The 22,777-nt window shown below is 39.3% G+C and overlaps 1 protein-coding gene and 1 long non-coding RNA gene across 3 annotated transcripts in view; one reads left to right on the top strand and one right to left on the bottom strand.

The window, feature by feature from the left end:
- Nucleotides 1-22,160, top strand: part of LOC129736528 (uncharacterized) — a 46,279-nt gene extending 24,119 nt beyond the window's left edge. Inside the window, exons 9-10 of the long non-coding RNA XR_008733267.1 lie at nt 18,827-19,502; nt 21,316-22,160. This is a non-coding gene — a long non-coding RNA (uncharacterized LOC129736528). The remainder of the gene's footprint in view (nt 1-18,826; nt 19,503-21,315) is intronic.
- The window catches only part of BEGAIN (brain enriched guanylate kinase associated), a 155,793-nt gene that overhangs the window by 40,770 nt on the left and 92,246 nt on the right, over nt 1-22,777 (bottom strand). For both annotated transcript variants that reach the window (XM_027804984.2, XM_027804985.2), the window contains 2 exons: nt 17,909-18,070; nt 12,256-12,322 (listed from right to left, as the gene is read on the bottom strand). In XM_027804984.2, coding sequence (XP_027660785.1) covers nt 12,256-12,322; nt 17,909-18,070 — 229 coding nt within the window. The remainder of the gene's footprint in view (nt 1-12,255; nt 12,323-17,908; nt 18,071-22,777) is intronic.

The raw sequence follows: 22,777 nt of genomic DNA, 5'->3' as shown, positions 1-22,777 counted from the left end.
ACAGTTTCTATTTTACATTTTTTACTTCTTCTCTTCAAGTTTTTTAATCATAGCTTGCTTCTCTTTTATTCCTAAATGTGAGATCTGTTTTTAGCAAAACAATGTGAATGGTGATTGCTAAGTGTTTAAAATCTTTTCTCCCAGATGGTTTGGCTCAGAATAATTATCAGTTTTGCAAGATTCATTCCTTTGCATTAATTACATATATCAATGGTTTGGATTTTATTCTGTGTACGGATATCAAGTGTAATAAATTCATGATCTTTACCTTCAAGCTACAACTCATTTTAGTTCAAAGATGAGTCCTTACATTTATCATCAGGAAGGCAAAAAGAGAATTCCTTCATGTTTAATGCAGCATTTTCATAATCAGGAAACTGTAACTATAATTTGTTTTTAACCACTTCTGAAGCACTTTGTATTGGCTGTAAGTGACCATCAGCATAGATCATTAAAGGTAAAGATGACAGCATTTTGGGTTTGTGTGTTCTACAAATAGCAGTTTATAGAGATATTGCACAACTTGGTGCAGTGTTATGGTCTGTAGCAGGCACAGGCCAGCATGGGATCTGCTTCTGCCTTCAACTAGTAATTGAGGAATATTCAAGATTACTATTTCAGAGTCGCCAGGCACAATACAAAGTACCGTTCCCACCCTCTAAAATCCACTTGATCTATCCCAAACATGCTAATTTGGCCATTTCAGTCAAACCAATCTTTTCCATGGGTTCAGTCATAGGCTGGCACAAATGCACATGCATTGCTTCCAATTCTTCCAGTTTGTTACCAGATTCTTAGAGCTGGAGTATAGGCAGCTAGAAAGTCTCTTTTCACACCCCTTGTGACTGCACTCGTTTTATCCTTGGCACCTTGATTTTATTGCAAATGAGAACACTTTATTTTTTCCTTTCAATCTCTTTTTTTGTTATTTTGGTTGATGCCTGGTTGGTATAGCTCACCAGTTCCACAGATAATAGTTTCCTATTTGCTTTAGCAGAGTGCAGCTGAACCAGAGAGCTTCTTTTCTTCATAGCAAATGGATCAGGATTCCACAGAGCCCAGATTTGCTGCCTAAAGCCACATGCCTAGTTAGCAACTCTTTTCTTGCTTTCTGTCCTGTTTTTCTTGTAGGACAGGAAGGGTCTGAGACCAGGAATTAAAATGGATGGTTCCTGTCTTTCAGCAGTCTTGGGAACTCTTCTTTTGGAGACAATAAAGCTAGCTGGAATTAGCCCTTGTAGGGAAATTACCATTAAAATCCCTTATTCTAATCCCTGAGCCTTTAGAATTGTGTTAAAGCAGCTTAAGGAAGAGTATATGTAGTTAAAATACTGGAAGAAACAGGCAGATCCATGCTCCTATAGCTCTTTCTTCCAAAAGGGCTTCTGCCCTATGTTTCTTCTTCCTCATGGAGTATGTTCCCACTCTTTGTTTTTCATCTATGGCTATTTATCCAGAAGAAAAAATCCTGGAAGTTGACCAATGGAAATCTGGGCAAGACCATGTAGTAAGGGTTTATCAAACTCTCTTTGCAGCAGATAAAGCCAATTATGTTTGTCACCATGGACTAAAATAAGCCTTGTTCAAATGAATTTTCTTCCCATGATGTTATGTTTACCGAGCTCCTGCGTCACTGTAACTGGGAACCCTGCGATGTAGATACATTAATATAACTATGAAAAGTCACAGAGGAGCAGAGCAGAAACAGGGAATGCATCTAAAGGGGAGATAATTCTCCAGTCACCCTGATAAGGGAAGAGGAGACAGCTGCTTTCTTTGGCACAGAGTGTCATACCAGGCTATCGGCATTTCTTTTGTCTATAGACTATTTCCCTCCCCAGTGCACTCTAGGAAGAAATAATGTAACTGGAGAAAAAAAAAAAAAGAAAAAAAAAAAGGAGTAATTAAGCAGACACATTCAGCTTGAGGAGAAAAAGTTCTGCTTTCTGCAACTTGCTGGCAGTGGGTCTCTGCTGCTCTCAGGGTGAGCTTGTCCCAGAACTCCAGCCAAGGACAGAGGAATAGGGTTTTACTCATTTGGCTTCCTCCTCATGTCAACCCCATAAAGTCTGATGGCTTGAGCTTTACATGTGAGAGATGTAGCAAAACTGAATTCCTCACTGAAACACATCTCATTAGCATCTTGAGGTGGGTATTGAATGGCTGCACCCTACTAGAAGGAATTAAATCTATCTTGATAAGATAGATTTAATAACGGATAACTTAAGACATCGCTGACGATCTTTAATCTGATTTCCCGGCATCCTGTATAGAATTTGAAGTTTTACTTTGGCCTCCTTTGTCTGTGTATGCACTGCATTATTCGATATGTCTCTGTATCTACACTAGAAATTTGAAAGAAAAATTGTTAAAATATTTCAGCAGGAAAGTACAGAAGTTTTGAAAGCAACCTTAAGGTACTAGGTAATTTGAGACAAAAACATCCCAATATATTGTACTGTGCTCTCTTCAGTTAGTCCTGCAACACAGAAAACTACATTTTGTGACAAAACAGAATCTAGTGCTACTTTAACATCACCCAACATTGGAACAAACTTTGAGCTTACTACAGCTGCTGCATAAAGATTCATTCAGTAAATTATGCTTTACAAACTGCATTGAGAGACTTGGGCTAATTTTATTAGAGGTTTTAATTCTGATCCTCTGTCTAGTAGTTGGGTAACTGTAAAAGAACTATTTATTAATTTAAAGCTCATACAGCTGATTGATGCATGCTAATGCATTTTAGATTTAATAATCACATCTTCCTTAATTGAATTGTATTTTCTCAGACAGAGCATATAATTAAATCAAGTCTTTTCTAATCCTTCTCATGCCAGATTATTCTATGCTACATTGGGGAAAAAATAGTCAAAAGTATGAATTTAGTTAATTTAAGCTCATTGAAAAAATCTGCAGTCATATTGTGAATGTTTGGGATATTAAGCATTTTCCAAAAGAAAGAGATGCATTTTTCCATACATATATTCTGCAATAATTAAGATGTGTTTAGAGGCAGCAAGACTGAAAACACTGCTAGGAAGGAAACTGTTTTAAGAAAATCCAGCAAATGTGGACAGCAGATAGTGAAATCTGCATACCACGTGACCAGCAAGCTACTTCAAAAAATTGTTCTGAAATATCTTTATGCAGAACAAGTCTATAAGAGAGAAGACACGAGAAAAAAAAGACAAGACATAGCTAAGAAATCACAGACCAGAAGAATGAGAAAATACTTTACTGAGACACTGTGATGTATTTGTTTATACCTGGTCAGTTGTCTCCAAGATGCAAGTCCAGGACTAAGGGTATTCGAAAACATAAAGGATTAAAAAACCTGGCTTAAATGAGGGGGAAAAGTAATTCAGAGTTGGGGATGGATTTCAGGAAGACATACCATACCAAGGGAAAGACAAAGCAAGAAAGGTATTTGCAGGAAAGAGATTTATCTGTCAGCATAAATTGTTAAAATCCACTTTGCACCTCTACTAATAGAGCTGCAAGAGGATAGAGTTTAGGCGTACAGAGATTTACTTTTTTAACACTTTTTGCTAATTGCTGTGGAGCTTTTGATAGAAGAAACATACAGAAATATAATTTACATTAGAATGTTCAAGCTTGGCATTTTCTTCTTTTTATGATAGATCAGAGGAACTGTATATATCAATGCATCTTCTGTGTCCATAACACTTCAAAAGATTTATTCTGCAAAACAGAGCTACGGAAATAAGCAGGATCTTTTTCTCTGATAAATGATGTGTTGACTCAAGTCTAAATTACTGACCTGATCTAATTTGTTCATCAGAGTTAAATTATAGAATTTATCCTTTTTTTAATAAACAACACTGGTTTCCAATTACAAAATGACCTGCAGCAGGATTTGATTTCTCTTCTTGATTTCCAGACAGTATAATGTTATTAAAGATAACATGGTGGGGCTATAGTGTTTTGTCTGAGGATTTTGATCTCATGCTGTATGGCATTTCACTTGAAGAATGATTTGTTCATAATATCATATTCATCCTTGTACTAGCAAAGGTCTTACAAAGATTTGTTTCCTTGACTACCCTGTGTCACAGGCTTGAAATGTAATTCCATAGCAGTAAAAGAAAAAAAATAATAATTTGACACTGTTGTATAATTAATAACATATCACACAAAGATATCTGGTTAGCAAAGTGGTTTCAAGGTGCTGCTTGTGAAGTAAAGGCATGCTTTTCTTTGCAAGAGATTTGTAAAACATATGCAGGATGATGATTTTTCTTCCTGGCACAAAAAAGTACTAGTGTTGGTCTTTAATGTTTCTTCGTGGGGCCAAGCATGCATTGACCAAGGTCAACAGGAATATTTCCTTTCTGAGCAGGGTACGTCAGTTCATATGCCTTACCACTGACAGCTGTAGGGGTTTGCTCCTCGTTTGAAATAAGGCCGACCTACATGACATACACCATGTAATAGGATGTTATAATAAAAACTGCTTACATCTGCACTTCCTGATAAAGGTCTTCTTGTCACAGCATCATCTGGAAATATTCCTGAGGTTTTCAGTTCTATTCACGTGAATACACTATGTCTAACATGAGCTCAGGGTAAAGGCACCCGCCACCTCTTCTCCAACTCTTTTTGAAGGGAAATCTGAGCAGCAAATTTAAGTTATAAACAGGGGTACTTTATCTAAGTTCAGTGAGTACAAACAAGCGCAGTCTTAGGCTGGGGAAGGGTCCTGTCATTCCTGGCCTGGGTTCTGCTTAGATATACTCCTTGATATAGAATATGGGTGAGCAGGGTATCACTGCACATGCTGACTGCTCATCTAAGCATGAATTAACTGGCTGCTCATCTTTTTTGAGCTTTCAGGACTTTACTCCAGGCACTAGGTATCTTCTGCAGCAAAATGTTTCTTCCCAGTTTATAATTGTTTTATCTTGCTGACTTACAACTGGTTCTTTAGGAAATCAGTGGCACTGAGGATCTGCTGTCTATAAGTGAACATAAACATTTCACTGCTTAACCCCACTGACAGCAGGACTAACTTGTTGGAAGGCAGAGGGGTGCTTTTACTTGCCAACACCTTCCTTGGTCTCCCCTAGCATTGCAGTTATTCTTGAAAAAGATACCTTAACTATTCAGTTTATTAAAAGCCTTTCTAAGCTGGCTAGTCAGCTTCGCAGCTTGTGTTCTTTCTACTAGCAATTTAGATGAAGTTGACAAAATGCACTTATAGTCCTTCTGCGTACCTATCGTCTCCTACATTTCACATCAGTGGCGTGCCTTGCCAGGGTAGAGCCCTGCTGGATAATAAAATGCTAAATAAATTATAGCTGGAGGGAATAGAGGTGGTGTTGATTGATGCTAATTCCCTGAAGTCAATGTAATAGTATCTTCTGAGGCTGTGTTAGTGACAGTAGGTTGAAAGAAGAAATGTTTCTGAAGGAAAAAAGTACAAGATTACATATTACATTTCTAGTGAGCAAAGAGGATCCTGCTGGAGGTACCGGCCACTTGTGATAATAAAACTGACAAAAGGTTTTGTAATGCTGAAGTTCCTACACCTGTAGTACTGTTCTGTGAGCATAAGGGATGCAATTAGAACAATATACAAATCAGTCTTTATCCCTCATTTCATTTTCTCTCCACAGAAGCCGTTGTTGTCTTTTATCAGTTAATTCCACATTCCCTCCTGCACAGACAAAATGACATGGGTTTGAGTTCTCTAGCTGCTATACTATTTCCTAAAACTAGTTTTCTTTATTCAGAAATAAAATAGATTATAGAAACAGATGACAGAAACCCCCTATACTGACCTGTACTAAAGGGACTAATACTCCACTTGTTTGTGTTTTTTATTTTCTTCTTCCCTCCCCTTTTTTTTTAAAAAAAAAAAAAAAACTCTGATAAATTTGTCTTTGCCATTTTCTATTTATTTTGTAAACAGAGGATAAGTAACTGACATCGTAATTAGATCTAAGACAACCTAGAATCATTTGATCTTTTTTGTAGTCAGTGGATTGGGGTAGAGAAGACCTAGAATTTATTTGGAAATTTGCCCCTTGCTTCCTGATGACCTCGACCACGACACTTCACTCTTTTGTGTGTTGTTTTCCACATTAATATATGACAACAGCTTTAGTGAAGGACTTTGAGATGTGAAGTGCCTGCTGCAGAACACCTTTCCCGGTTTTTATTCTTACCTCTTCTTGTCTTCCCTTTCTTTGTGGTGAATTGGCAGATAATCACGATGGTCCAAGGCACTTGCAAGGAAAACATGGGTCAGAGATACCTACATCCCAGAAATATTTCTATTATTTTCAGCTACGTTGAAAACAAACACTTTTTCTATTCCCAGCTGGTCAAGATGGTAGCCCCAGGGGGTGTCCTGAGAGACAGAGACCAAACCATGAAGTTGAGGATTAAGAAAATGATCAAAACTCTCAAGTATCAGCAACAGATACTGGTGGCCAAGAGAGAAGACACGTGTTGAGAAGGAGAGTTCTGTCATCGTGCAACAGAGACGATGTTGGAAGTGAGATGTGTCCATCTTCACTTTACAACTTCCTTAGGCTGCTCATACTTGTTGAAGATACCCTACTAAGAGGGAGAGACAGAGCAGAAGAATAGTCCTGTAACTTTGGGAAAATTGGAAAGTAGTTTCCAGAACAGTTTCTCTTGATGTCATATTCATCTACAGCCATTAGGAAGAGGCTGGACTGCATAACAAGTTTCTTGGGAAGAAGGATCACCTTGCCAGCCACATAACAATGGGAAATGAATCTCTGTTCAGAGACAGAGAAAGGGTTGAGGATGTCTGAATGTCTGTGTGCTCATGAGAGGCAGAGTCATGTTTGACTGCAAAACTAATGGATCTACTCAGTCTGAGCCTGTGTCGTTGCTACAGGTGTTAATGTGTGTAGGTTTAAAAGGCTGGTCCTATTGCTTATTTAGCAATATTTTTTTACCTGGAAAATGAGTGTGAAAAGAGTTAGTGAAAGATGGAGATCTTTAGCACAAAATGCCTGTAAGCATAAAAAGATGAATCCTAAAGTCCTCATAGAAACGTGTTATTTCAACTGCTATTTTTAGAAACTACTTGTTTCTGTGGCATTTACGGTCATTTCCTTCCTTAGAAATGTTGTTTTGCAGTTGTTTCAGTCCACAAAGCATGGGCCTTCTCTGGCTTCTGCCTGAACTAACCAGCCAGTATAAATTTCTCTTGAAAGTCACAGCTGTCTTCACTGAATGTGAGCAAATGAGCCTGTCAGGTTGAGCTGACTCTAAACTTTTCTTGTCTTTGGGATGCAAATCCTTTTAAGAATATTTAGGTCATCTCTGTTTGATTTTAATGGGACATGCAGTGGGGGTGTGGGGGGAAGCAAGTTATTCTTCATAAAGGAAAGAAAATAAAAAAGATGTGCTTTAAACCATTCTGTTCAAATTCACTGTCAAAGTCATCACGTTCCATGCAGGAACCTAAACATGCTGGGCTTTTGCTCTCTTTAGGTTTGCGACAGAAACAGGCTTTTTTTCCCATTGCCTTCATCTTTCACTTAAGATTTAAACCATTTTGGGGGATGACTGGTAGCTGTTATGGGAGACCCAGGTGCAATCTAGTGACTAGCTCAAATTCCAAGGCCAGAGTGCTAGGTAGGTAGATGCTTTTAGTGCCCGACTGAAAATGTTCAAGTTCCTCACCACTTCCCTTATTCTTTACGTTCCTGGCCTGGACACCCAGTAAGCTGCTTGCTTTAAAATAGCGTTCTCCTGACATAAAGTCTCAGAGCACCACTTAAAATTGCCCAGCTCATATTCAATTCATCTTCAGGTTTCCTCAGCTGGCGATGCTTAGGTATATGTTATGGCCAGCAGAATGGAAAGCCCCAGATGTTCAAGAGCTGGGTAAATAACTCTTAATAACATAGAGCATAAAGTATTTGCTGTACCTCTTAGTCCTCCTCCAGCTCATAGGCAGAGGAAGAAACAGGATAAAAATCAGTGTGGTGTTCAGATAGTGCAGCGTTTCAGACCTGATCATCCTTAACACAAATCCCTCTTTACTGCTGGTTTATATAATAATTTCTTCCAACTTTATGACTGAGTCACACCCCCAGCCTGCCTTAATGTAAATGAAAAATCGGGCATTAATGTGATGCAACAGTTTTCATCTTGACAGAGGATGAAATGTATAATGCACTGTGTGCAGAGGGATGAAGCTGGCTTTGCAGAGGGATGAAGCTGGCTTTGCAGAGAGGGGAACCAAAGCCCCAGTGGCTGGGGCTGTGCCAGGGAGCCTGGCAGGGCTGCCAGAGCTGGTGCCCAGCATCTTCTTCACCACAGAGTGCAGAGGTCCAGTCAAGTCCCTAATGTCTGACAGCATTTAGTACTGCCTATGCTACTAAAATGTGCTGAACTGGCATTGAGGGAGAAGAAAGCAAGTTCCATCCTTAAAAACAGCAACCAAACCCAACAGGACTGGGGATGACACTCCAGAACCAGAGCTTTTGGTTTAGTAGCAGGTTTGAGTGAGGTGTGTTGGAAGACCAAGGGGTATGCAGGAGTAAGGGTTTGCAAAACAGGTGCACTGATTTATCTGCTGGTTCTCCTGGTCATCAGAGGTCTCTGCTCTCACCCATAGAGCTGTCACTTTCCGTATCCACCTCCAGTGCTGCCTGTGTACTTTTGTATTAGATGTGGGCAGCAAGCAGTTCAGATGGAGCAGAGGTTTATGTGCTGGCTTCTTGAAGGACTTAGCACCAGAAGTAAGTTTATACTATCAAGCAGTCTGTTTGTCAAACTATTACTTTCTAGTTACAAAAGACATATTTTAGGGTGTTTCTGGAGAATAAGGACTCATGAGCTCTTTACAGCTGGATTTCTGTGATCAAGTTTCAAGAATATTTAAAATACAGATGGAGGAGGAGAAATGGGTGCAATTTTCATTAGCAGTTAGGTTTATTAAGCAGCTATTATTAGATATTAGTTCTTCTAACATGCAGATAACATTAAAACTCTGGCTTATGGGTTTAAAGGTAAAATTACAGAACTAACTGCAACCAAAAAGCCTTAAAACTTCAGAAGCTTTTAAAAATACATTGCTTAATTCCAGTGAGGATTGTATGGGGGATACAGTCGGATTGAGATCATACGAAGGATTTCTTAACTTATGGTTGGGATGACTTACATAATCTACTTGTAATTGCTGTTTGTGAGCAGGAAGACCATGGCAGAGCATCCTCAGGAAAGTCAGACAAGTGTAAGGGGAAGTGAATACTACTGGTGACAACTGGAACTAGACATGATAAAAAGTTCTTTAATTGAACAGTCCCGTGGTGGAATCACAGTGCAAAATTTGAGGACTCTGCTTAGTCTTTTCCCACATCTTAATGGAAAAAAAAGTTATAAAGCTTAATTATTTAAGAAGACAGCCTGTACATTCCCCTGCTTAACCACTGCTTACAAGACCATACGAATCCTCTCCAGTTAAAGACCCTGGCTGTGGTAAGAGCAAGAGTTTTATGAGAAGCGACAGCAGAATTTTAGTTCTATGCTGCATCTGCCTTTACTCTGCCGTGTGTTTAGTCTTACCCAGTTTAATACAGCAAATTTCAGGATTGCATTTTTTAGCTTTTGGCCAACACAGACACTGGGTTTACATTTTATATTTTTACTTCAAGTTCTGATGTGACAGAGGTTTCAATTGGATACCATTCGCTGTGATCAGAAGTGTGCTTTCAAATATTTTTAAATATTTTATAGATTAGCACTCAAAAGGAAGCAGAGCCTAGAAGAAAAAGTACTGCTACTTCAGCTTCTTTTCTCTGACTGCTGATGAATTAATTATTTTTTTTTTTACATCACTTATACCAATAACAGGCATGAAAGACTTTAACATTCAGGATACCCGAAAACATTAGAAGTCGGAGGCCTAGACTAGTTGTGATGAGCTGGGGCTGGTCACTGGAAGAGGGGGAGTTGTGGGTCACCTGTAAGGGCAGGGAGGAAGCGATATCCTGGGAGCATCCCAAGTGAGCTGCAGGCAGGGCCAGTAAGGGACCACTGCTTCAGGGGTGGTCTTTTCCCTACTTGTTGCATTTGGACACATTAAATGGTCAAAACTTGTGTAAAAGTGTGCGTATATATGTGTCTGTGTATAGAGGGATGGGGTAGGGGAGAGAGAGAGAAAGTAAACACATAGTTTATCTATTTGGATTTGTATAAGGGTAGAGAAATCAAAGGCTTTGGAATTTGGAATGACAAACTACTAAATCAGACAAAAACAAACACAGGTTGACCTAAGTAGGAAAGGGAGAGAAAAGTATCCCAGAGCCCAGTGCACCATAACCTGTTGATTAACCAAACCAGCTGTTATTTGATCCAGCTATCACTGAAGTATGGAGTGGTTTTGGAGTGCCCTGAAAATCAAATGATTTGGCTTATCTAAATCAATTATGGTAACATTTTCCTCATCTTTTTGCTTTTAATAGATTTTGCATTTGACATTGATTTGGTTTTCATTTGTGTCTTCAGTTTCAATGTTTCAGAAGGCAAAACAGTCTGGAGTTAAGTAGTGTACAAAGCCTGGTTGATCTTCTTTAAGCCTCTAAAGCTACCTTCAATGACTGTCATATTAATGGGATAAAGAAAGGTACAGTGCTCCATGGAACCAGTCTTCTTTCTGTGCTGTGCTCTGAAATAATTTCCTAGGGTTTTAAGTGGATGCTGAAACAGCAGTTTAAAAATTCTTTGCTTTGATCTGAAATACCTGATAAAAAATCATGGATTTCCAGGAGTCCTTCTTGCTGTATTTCTAATCTTTTTATTTCATTTACCAGTCAGAATGACTCTATTTATCTTCTGTAGTGCATATGTAATAAATATTAGGCCATATATGAAGACAAAATCCCAAAGTGATTTGGGTAAAGGGAAAGAGAATATAACAAAGGAAGAGTGGAGAAAAAAACCCCAACAATAATAACATGAGATCAAATGTTATTTATGCTTGTACAGCATTTACACACATATTTATGAACAAACATCAGCTATAACCCAGCTGTAACTTTGCCCTGTTGTAAGCCAGTTACAAAACCATCAGTACTCTATTCATTGTCAGCTATTTAAACAGACTCCTGAGACAAGGATGCCATTTTCAAAAAATTGTTTCCCATTTCTTAGTGAAAGCTGGTGTCTCTCCAGTATGTTTTCATAGTCCCTATTTACTCTCAAAGCACAATAATATCTGTTCCTCTCATTCCAAGCTGCCCACCCATGCAAATGTTACACAAGACTTGTGTAAAATATGGGCTTATCCTAGCATCCTTCCAGCTATCCATCAGGACTCTTCCTGGACCTATAAACTTTTTTTATAAAGTTTTATGTATTTATGTGCGTGTGCTGTGCTTGCTGCGGCTCTGCCAGGTATAGGGCTGGGCAGAAGGGGAGCAGGGAATGACTGACCATGCTAAGCCAGGAGAGGAGGAAGCAGGTCAGGCTGTGCTCATAACCTGAAGATCTTTGTAAGCTGAAAACTGTCATTCTTTCCTCTATAACTATTATTCTTACACTTCTGTGTACATTTTCTCTTAACAGTGACTATGATGTCCCAGCAGCATTAGCAATGAGCCAGGTCACTAAAGGTGTTGCCGCTTGTTTTTAATGTCCTCAAATTTTTTTGAATGAGTGGTGCTGTGTCTTGCCATATTAGTCATAGATGTGGAGCCCATAAATGGTGCAGTGATTTCCTCTCTCAGTTATTAATTGGCTTGTGACAGTGACATTGACATTGTGGTTGCAGACACATGCAGATCAGAAATTAATACACTGCGATTGATAGTTATGACAGCATATAAAAGTCAGACCATCCAAGCTCTGTTAAACCACTTAATAAAAGCTGAGTGAAAGTATCTAAGAAGCATGAGACAACCTTGCATTACCTTATTTAAATCTGTTACTTAATGAAAACATAAATATTTAAAACCCGTGAAGTTATTAACTAAATTAACCAGAATTATTTTAAAGGTACCATTTACTCAGACAGATCACCAGCCAATGCAATCTCCGTTTAAACTGATGGAGCTATGCTGTTGTAGACAGCTTGAGCTCTAGATTATAATACTGATAAAGTCATATACCTTTTCTAAGCATACTGCATTTGGAGCATGAGGGGTTTTTTTTGTGACAGCTACATAAATGTTTGTCCTATGACTTAAGGACCATAAAAACACGTTTTATATATATATATATAAAAGTTCACTTATAACTTACCATTCTGTAAAGTTTATCCTCCAGATCCTGATTAATTCTTTGTAAGGCTAGGTAATTATTTTGTATCCTAAAACAAAGATGATATCATGTAATTGAGTGCATTATTTTTTGTGTTGTTTTTTACCCGTAATTTTCACATCAGTACAAAACCTTGCCTTGCACTACTTGAAGTCTATTTTCTTATCACTCCTGTTGCCAGTCAGTGGTTGCCTTTGAAAGGTAATTGCCACCTACTTCCTAAGCAAACTTCTTTGTCTTGTTTGCTTACTGTATTTAGCAGCAAATTCCACCAGGAAGTGAAAATATGTTTGCTGTTCTGCACTTGTGTGCAGACACACATCGCAGCATGGGAACTTGCACAAAGAGACTGTAGCTTTACATCAGGCTCAGGAATTACATGTTAGAGAGGAAACTTGAACTTTATACCTAGCCAGTACAGAAAAATGTGTATGGAGCTCTCTTAATAAGGAGAATAGCAGCAGAAACCTAATGACTGTACCTAAACCAACACACCAGTATCACTACATGACTTAGAAAAGAATATTCCTGCTTTTGACAGAAGTTCAAGGAATTGCCTTTTCTCAAGAGCTAAACACATCCCCTTTGCTTCAGGGAATACATTTAGATAGCTTAGCCTGGAAACGGTGGGTATTTATTTTTATCAGCACTGAGGGATTGAATGGACTTGCAAAATGAGGCTTCCCTGCTTATTCCAGAGCAATACACCAAAGGAAAGTTTCAGTTTGTAGATCTTCAGGTTGCTTAGATGGTGACCTTGGTATTGTAATGAACAAGCTGTGCAGTCTGTGGGAAAGACATCGCTATTTTGCTAGTAGCTGTGCCTTTCTCTTCACAGAAGGTAAGGAGGGTAACTCCTTGTTCTTGTTTGTACATATCACCTCAGCAGGTATAACAAACGGAAAGGAAATGTTAGAAGCTCAGCTGTGAAAAGTTTGTCTGAATAAATCTATATGTTTGTACTGAGAATCTTAGGTCCATAGGTCAAAGTGTTTTCAGTGACGAGTTGATTTTAGGTAACGTGCAAGCGTGTTCACTGTAAGAAGGAACCCAGCTGTAATACACACTCATTCAGCAGAAAGCTGCTTCCTCTGAGAAGCCTGGATCTGGGTGTAGTTTCCATAATGATCAGGAAGGGACTGAGATTAAAGAAGTCTCTTTGGCTTATTGTATGGTTAGGAGCCACTGTTGAAACCAGAACAAGGATCTGAATTTGAACCATGTCATGGCTGCAGATTGAGGGGTCCAGCCTGCCCCTTCCCAGAAGTCAAGTGATGTGATGGCTCAGGTCTCTCCCTGCCTCTGTTGCTGTGGATATTTTCCTTCCAGTTAAATGATCAAAATTCTCCGTTTGGGGGCAAGCCAGAAGCTCACGGTGCCTCTTGCAAGGTATGCAGAGTTCCAGCTGGGGCTCCCAGTAATAAGGTAACATCTGCTGCACAGACCTGGGAGGGGAGGTCTGTGCTGAGGACATCTGCTCTTTGAACATAAATAATGACATCCCCACGGGTGAAACTCCCCAGAGTACTTGAAGGTCAGCCCAGACTCAGGGAAGCTGTTTCAAATGTGCATGGCAGCCTGGGGACGGTTTCATCATTGTATACATTTTACAGAGCTGGTAGGCAGAGTTTTCCTCCCTGTGAGGAGTGTCTGTGATAGACACTTTGTTAAGGTGATGACCCCAGTGGGCTGCAAATCCATGAGACTTGTGCTAACCTATGGCTTGGTCATTCCTCACCAGTTCTCACAGTGCCAGTGTGTAAATGTCCAGGTGACCTGAAGGACTGACTGAAGTTTATGGATCTCTGCATTGTTCATGTTCCACTTAGACACAGCATTTGCCCCTAAGCTTCTGTATAGACATTTCTTTGTGCATCTCTGGGGATACCTGGGATTTTCACAGCTATTTAGCTGTCAACACAACAGAGAAAAATCTCAGGTTAACCTGTACCCAGCTTTTTATGGCACAGAAGGCAGAGATGATCTTGGGAAACTGTTGGAAACAAGGAGGCTCAAACTGGCTTTGCCTGCAAACAGCCTCTCAGCACAAACATAGTTATGTTTTGCTGGTAAGGCTGCATGCCATGGTGCAGGCAACAAGGATTTAGAAAAATAAGATAGATCCCACTGGCTGGGAACAGAAGTACCCCAGTTTCTTCTCTGTCATGGTCTACAGTTTCTCTCTAGTAAAGCAAAATAGGTTAAATGTGGTTTGTACCCAGGCAGCTAGTGGCTCAAGTAGATATGGTGTAAAGCCAATGTAAACTTTTAGCACCTGCAACCTCCTAAAAGTCTGCATGGGTTCAAAAGCACCTGCATAAATTCCTGAAAGAAAAGGAGAAAAAGTATTGCTTCAGGGCTTTTCTAGCTCAGGTGTCTCCATACCACAGTCTATTCTGCAGTGTAGACCTACATGGAGAGCTCAAGGGAGACCCTATAGGTTCCCTTCCCATACATTTTAAGGTTGTAAATCTGGCTTCTTTGTAAATAAAGTGAAGAGTAAGTCAGCTTCAATACCCTATGAAACTGCTATAAGAATGAAGTCATGTGAACCGATAATTTACTATTGTTCTTTGAAGGCTTTTTGTGTTGTTCATATTATTAGGTGATAATCATGTGCTTCCAGATGCATATAATGCATGGATTAAATGCATGTTTAGATTCTTGACCAAATTAGGGCCTAATGAAAAATATTCTGATCATATCGAACATCAGGTGTTTGTGCTCTAACCCAACAAACAACACCCTCCTCTTTAAGACTGCAGATCACCACTAAAGAGTGTCTGCAAAAGCCTCTGTTTCTCTGCTTCCACTCTCAAGCCCTCTTAAGGCCATGAAATATATCTAAGTAAAACATGGGCTTGGGCTGACTTTCTCTAAAGAAGGGAATTTCAGCCAGAGTGCAGTTTAGCTTTGATGTGTGACTTAAAACAGTACCTTCTTGTTCAAAGCACCTTTTCCCTCTCTGTTATCAAAAGTTACACCAGCTTCGTCACAAAAACAAGACTTCCCCCCTATTTATTCCAAAGCCAACACAGCTACGGGGTTCCTCTTCAGAACACCCCTTTAGCCTGTAAAAATGTCTTGCTTTTGCTGACAGTTATGTTGGGGGGGGCTAATCTCAGTGCTAAATACATGCTTGCATGGGTTTGTATCTTGTGTCTTGAAATAACTCTACTCTCTGGTAAAAGCTAGGATGGGGACCTTGCCAAGTTGTTAACCAGGGGAGGGTCTCAAGAAGGAAACCCAACATGAACTTTGGAGTCCAGCTTTGGTTCCAAGATTGGTAGTTGAAATTTTTTTAGATTTTAATTTTAAAAAATCCATGCTGATCTGGTCAGATAGGGGACCTCTGTGAAATACATGAAACCCTCAACCTCTTCAGTACCTTTTCAAAGCTGAACCTACGCTTTACAGTTAATGTTTTCAAACCTATTCAGCACTGCCCTGTTTTTGCTCCCACCAGGAAAAAAAGAAAAAGGCCACCTCTAAATGTTGGTAGAGAGGTCGAAAACTTGACCTTCGAGCCACATAAGTGGCTCCCTTGCTTGGGTAAGAGAAGGGAAGCCTAGCAGCAACACAGGTAATTCTGGGTAAATTAAGACAATAAAGGCTTTCGGAAAGGAATAGAAAAGGATGTCCATTCAGCCTCTTGGAAGAATTCTGCACTCCACAGTAATGGTAGTTTAATAACAGAAATGTTTGCTAGCATGCAAGTGGGATCTTGTTACACAGGGCTTATTTACTAGAGGGGGTTGAATTTCTCTTCCTGTGCAGTGAATAAAGCAAGAGACACGTTATTGAAACTAATTCTAGTTCCTTGTGTTTCTCACACTGATTTTCCTCTGTGACATGTTGCTGACACGCTTTTGGATTACAGTTTTGTTTCAGGCATTATCCTTCTCCACGATGAGAAAGCTAGTTATTCAGCTTGTGGTATGCCTTGCTATTCTCAATAGAAATGCTTTTAAAGCTCACCTCGTAAAATATTTTGGGCTTCCAATATGATATGCCTTCAGGGGAGTAATCACCTGCCCAAAACATAATATTATTTAATTTAATATCAGTTTTCTTCATAATATGGTACGATATTCCATTAGAATATTGGAAAGTCAGTTCTACAAATCTGATGTTTGGGTATGAGCGCTAGACTTTGCCATGAGCAAAGAAAGACTGCCTGGCCTGGATTTTGAAGGGTGCTTAACTCATCAGTTCCTAATGAAGTTGATAAAAGACTTGCTACTGACTAGGAAGCCTCTTCATTTTAACAGAAGAGGGACGGTCAGCCCCTCTGCTGATTTATGGCGGCTGTGTCTTAAAAAAAATACTTCAAGAGAAGAGTACCAACATTCCCTGTCCTGTAGTGTATTGGAACAAAACTACATCAAGGGTGAAGTTACTTTCCATAGCTCTGCTCTAAGTGTTAGGAAAAATATTGTTGGCAAGAAAACAATACAGAGAACCTCTAGAGTGCTCTTGATAGATGTACGTAGATTTTAAGATCCTCACGACACCCGCTTATTTTAGCCTTGCTTTAAGAAGCCTCCCCAGTTAGGGAAGCGTTTAAGTTATAAGATCACACTAGGATGTTTCCTAATTTGAGGTCTTACAGCCAAATTCTGTTTAAAAATTGCATGAAAAGGTTTTGTTGACTCAATATGTTGGTGGTTTCTGGCTTTGTTTTGGTTTTTGTTTTGCCTTCTGCAAGGAATGAAAAATATTTCTTTGGGTATAGCCCTGGAATGATCCATTCTGAATTTCGTTTTGACTCATTCAATGAACTAAATCAAACAGTTCAATTATCTCCATCAGTTTAGGAAAGTCTCACAAGAAATGCAAATGCATTCCCACACGAATGGATAATTGTAGGTTCAGAAGTTTTGCAAACAAATGAAAAAATGGATATTAAGAATCACTGATAAATTTAAAGCTAGATTACAGACCATTTTAATCAGTACCAGGAATGTCATGAGTGCATGCTTATTATAATTTGTCATTATCATTAACTGGGCCACTGATTTGCAATAGTACGGTACCACAGCTTCAACATTTTTCAATAATAGGTTTTCAGTATCATTCTGTTCTACTTGGGACTAAAAAGCAAATGATTTGCCATAGCATGATGTGAAATGTTCTATTATTTGGATTTAACATAATCTCAGCTCTGAATGATGGAGAGCCAAATTCTATTCTCTTGTATCAGTGCAACGGTGAGTAACAACAGGAAATATGCAGCCAAACTCATTAAAAAATATTTATCTGTATATATACAGTATAAGTATATATATGCGGTCTGTTTATAACCTTTGTATGTTTACACAATGTGGCACTAACCCAAATGTGTTTACACATAAGCAATGTCATATATGCACCTATATAGGTATATTTCTATTTGCATATTTACTTTCAATACAGAGATATCTTACATATCACATGAATGATTTCATGTGGTATGTAATATATATTCAGACAAGTGAAATACATATATTCAATGGGAAAACACAGTGCGTAATCAATAAATAACAAATGATGTAGGTTTTGAGACTATATGCTTGTATTTTTACTTACATATGTCTTTAGCACAGCCACTTGTAAATTCCTAATAACTATTTATTTCAAAAAGTTAGTTACTAACCTTCTCAGTTTTTCAGTTACTTTTTCAAGTTCCTCCTGAGCACGTCTCAATTCTATTTCAAGATACTGACGTGTAGAATCAAACTCCGTTTCAAGCATTTCCAGCTTATGGGTAGTGTATGATAGACGCTTTCGTAATTCCCCCTTCTGTTCTTGCAAAGTACTAGAAAAACAAAGATGACAGCTGTAGAATTTAGCTGCTCCCAAAAAGCTTTTCATGATCCACTCTTTGACCAATTCCCTAGAGTATAGGTTGGCATTAAGCCAGAGAAGTGTGCTTAATAATTTGTTTACTGCACTTCGGAAATCTTCTGATTTAGACAGTTGACTGTCTTCCCATCTGTCCTTTCTAGCAGTTTCTTTGCTAATCTCTCATTAGCCATAATGGAATATTTTGTGAAAGAATCCTCATTAAAATACAAAATACAGTCTAGAGTTTGGTTTCACACGGGACCTTTCCTTTAGAGTTATCTTAACATACTATGACTGAAGCAGCAGATATCTATAGAGCAGCAACTCTACATAAACTGTGCAAAAATATTTCCTTGCCAATAATTAAAGTTGTAATGTATTTTGGGGAGAAAGAAAATTTTGTTTGATTTGATTCAATTTTCACCCCAATACCTGGCCATAATGCTGCTAGAGACATTGTTCAACATTTTTTCTGGAGAATGGTAATCAATTAATATTATAGTAATTGTAAAGTTATGGCTCTTTCCCCATTTTCCCACTTATTTGGAAGCAAAGGCTTCCCAGACTCAGGTGTCATCCTAAAGTTTTCACAGTTCTTTCACAAACGAAGAACTTTACACCCGGCTTGTAAGCTAGCTTCAGTTATGCTCTGACAAACCAAAGCACTAGGCACAGAATTTGGAGAGGAGGTTTTTCACTTTATTAATACTCTTCTCTTTATTTTTAGAGATGACATAAGATAGCACAAAGCAAGGACATCTGCACAAAATTTTTATCATGAAGGTCAAAATGTCATCTGCACCCAAATCATCCCTCTGGATCTGAAGCAGCGAACCTGGTGATCCATCCTCTCCTTGCTTTACTGGAGATTGACAGTGAGGCTTCAGGGGAACCAGTCTGCACTTGCCTCAGTTCTTATCTGCACAATAGAGATCTTTTATCCTTGCCTATTTAGTTGTTAAGCTCCTCAGTCTTCTAGTATGTTTGCCAGTTGCACAGCAGGATGGGGTTCCAGTCAGAGCTGGTTTCTCTGGAGGTGACAGTAACTTGGTTTGGAGACTGCAGCCTCATTACTGAGCTGATCCTGGAGCTTCACATGGGACCTCTGAGGCACTACAGAGCTGGAATCTGCCATCACCTTGAGACAAAAGTGCTACCATGTGATGCACTGTGAATTGCCTTGTTTGTTTTTAATCATACAATAAAAATAATTCTTCATAAAAGAATGGCAAAACTTGATTCCCTTTGATGTCAAGTAAGCACTGCCATCAGCTTCAGGAGAATAATGATTTGGGCCTCTAATTAAAAAGAGAGTTGGGAACAACATGCCATTCTTCAAGAAAGACTTCTCTGAGCTGTCTTCAGTGTGATTGCCTTCTCTACAGGCTGCGACAGGAGCTTTGGTAAGTTAATGCAAGAGCTTTACAATTGCTGCTTACTTGATCCATGCAGCTTAGAGCTCAGAAACAGCCTAATGTTTTGCCAACACAGTGCTCTATTTCAATTACACATATTGCGTGGTTACGGTTATACTTAGATTACCACTTGTAGTTATATTCTCTTAAAATAACACATTCTAATTCAGACATTTAATGCAGCTCCAGTTAATGCAATCATTTAGTTTTTGTATTTCACTTGATGAATAAAAGCCCCCGATTAGCTAGGGAAATGAGACTCTGAACCCATGCTGCTCATTTCTGCATGTCCTCCTTTATGATGTTACCACATCATAACACCTTTCACTTGCTCTGCTTCTGTCCTGTTGTTCTCACTACTCATTTGCTCATCTTGGGAAAGAAGAGTGGTCAGTTTTCCTTCCTGTAGCCTGGCAACTTGGATTTTCTTCTGTGAAGTGGGAGTTACAGTGTCAGAAGTGTTTAAAGTGAAAAGAGATTTCATCTCAAGTCTGCTGCTGCTCTAAAAATCCAACCACTGGGATTTGTACAAAAAGTAGACAGTAGGCCCTCCAGCTATGGTTTTAGATAAAAATGGCCAGGCTGCTGCTCTATGCTGGGCAAGTGCAGTTAATGCAAATTAAACCAGATCATGGGAGGTTTGGCCACAGGCAGTTTGACCTCCAGGAGGAAGAAGGGCTGTAGGGATACAAATATAGCAGGAATGCTGGGGATGTTTTAAGTCAGTAATAGTTGGAGACTGCTTAACAAAATAGGGAAAAAAGCTAACAGCCTCCAATAACTTAGTCCGCTGCTTCCTCATGTAGGTATGTTCTTGCTTTGGGTCTCAGTTGTGTGAAGATTAGGTAGGAGTAAAACACCTGACTCCTTCAGCAAAATTGCTTCTGAATATACCTGTGTGCCCAGACCTGTCTATGTGGGGAAATTTGGGGTTCAAAATTAGAGTTCTGGGTAAATCTCAATCCTCAGGTGGAAGGCAGTGCTCGTCTGAGATGCCAAAATGTGCTTTGGAATTCAAGTCTGGATGGTTTGCCAAGTTTTGGCAGCCTGAACCTTGTGCTAGGGCTTCAAAGTTTCAGAAAAATTTTGAAGTATAAACTTCAAGCTTAACCTTTTTTTCAACCTTGAAGTTCACTTTGAAATGTTTGTATTCTTGAATTCTTTGCTTTCAGAATGGGACAATTTATTAATTTAAAACCAAACCTATAGTAATAAGCTTTAGAGAAACAGTCCACATACGTGTACTCTTCCACATAATGCTCTGGGTAGTAAAGCATACCTGTAATGTTGTACAGAATAAGGAAAAAACCCAGTGTTTAAGGCATAAGTTAGGCAACTTCAAAGTTATTCTCATTCAGCAAACCATAATTCTGAAAAAACTCCACTCACTCCCAGCTAAACTGGAAAGATATGATGGCATCCTGAAACCTTCCCAAACTTAGTACAACTCCTGCTTAGTGTGTGCTTTAACTCATCTGAAACGCACAAAACCAGCTGGCTGTTTTTAAGAGGACTTACTATTTTTAGACAGGAACAGTAACACCTGGTTTATGATGGTGTGGGAAAATTACTTTGGGGGGAATTAGAGAGAAGTGGGACCTAATGGAAGCGTAGTATTACAGAAAGCTTTTTTTTAGGGTAAAATACAGCTGTCGCTTTAAGGATGGTTGGCACGCATGGAATCTACATCACCACAGCTCCCTAAGCAACACACCCTGCCAGCTCAGCACCTGCTGATAGGAGTAATGGAGGGTGGAGCGGAGTGGAGACACTGAGGTCTTCTCATTCTTGCTCCCTGCAGAAATGGGAACTTGATGGCACCACACAGCTGATAAGCCTCATAGCAGTTGTTGCATGAAGAATCCGCAAGATGTCCGTGGCTGAGGCAACTGTTGTAGCGAAATGGCTTTCCGCAGATGAAATAATTGTAATAACATTGTAATACCAACACACACCTCCATCTCAAAGTTACCTGCCTCCAAGGTGCTACTGCCCCTTACTGGGCATACGATGCCTGTCAGTAACAGCGATACGTATGACTAGAGTCACTCAAGCTCCACATAAATGTGAAGGAGATGAACTAGTCCTGGACTGAAATAAGTTCAAAGGGGCAGAATTGTTGTCTAAACTCCTGGATTACTCAACTCTGATTTAGTGTTCGCTAAGTTAGGTCAAGCTGACCCACTCTCTAAGTGGAATGAAGGGACTTCCAATCAAGGTAGAAGTGAGAAATTTCTAACCAATCCTGTGTGTGATGAATGAATATGCAATGTACTGTGAAGTACAACAAGTGGACAAATGAGGGGAGAAGTTAGGGAAGATGCTATCGTAACTTCTGGGATCAGTTGACAGACTGAACCTGTCTTCTCCCCTGTAGGGAGGCCTATTGGGTAAGAACCTTTTTCTGCGACTTATGCTACCTGCTGTTAGATATATTGTTTAAAGCTTGCTTACAGTTGGTGTTATTTATCACCAGCAATCTTTGAACCTTATTCTGTCACAAGTTTACATTAATGAAGAGCATTATTTCGAAACTATTAGTGTTAGTCCTTCGTGGGTGCTAGCAGTTGCTGGCAGTGGGTAACATATTCAAATAAAGTGGGAAGACCTGCTGAGGGGTCCCCCTGATGCTGTTGGCATGTTTTCCCTGAGCCAGTCAGTCAAATCGCCCTCCAGCCCAGAGGGACTGTTGAGTGAGGGGTCCCTGTAATGGGACACTGGTTGGGCACAAAGGTCTTGGTTTTCCTGGGGCACTGATAGATCAAACACCCAGGGTGGAGAAATTTTCCCTTCTCCCCCTTTTCATGTGACGGACAGGATTCCTGAAGATGTAGTAGTAAGTAAATAGCAATTAATCATTATTAAAATACAAGTTATTACACAGAAAGATAAAAATTTTAGAAACAAAGAAATTGTGTTCTGATGAGAATATGCTGAATGGTGGAAAACACAGCCACTTTATGCTGTGTTGTGGGTTTTGCTTGTGAAGTCTGGGTTTTTCATAAGGAGTGCTTAATTTTGTTGGGTAGCCCTGAAAATTTGGTAGTGGTAATTTAGACAGTGCTGAAAAGAGGGAAAAAAAAACCCCAAAAGTAAAAATATGGAGTCAGAAAGTTAGCCATTTTTCCCCCCTTCTCCAAAACAACCAACTCCATAAACTAGCTGCATATTATTTCTGCCTGTCACATACCAGTTAATTAGAAAAGTTTACTGCACAATTGTTTTTTAATGCTGGTAAATCAGAATATCATAATTCATAGCTT

This window comes from Falco cherrug, chromosome 7, assembly GCF_023634085.1.
Source record: "Falco cherrug isolate bFalChe1 chromosome 7, bFalChe1.pri, whole genome shotgun sequence".
NCBI lineage: Eukaryota > Metazoa > Chordata > Aves > Falconiformes > Falconidae > Falco > Falco cherrug.
Note: the sequence above shows the minus strand (reverse complement) of the source record. Positions and strands in the feature narration are given on the sequence as shown.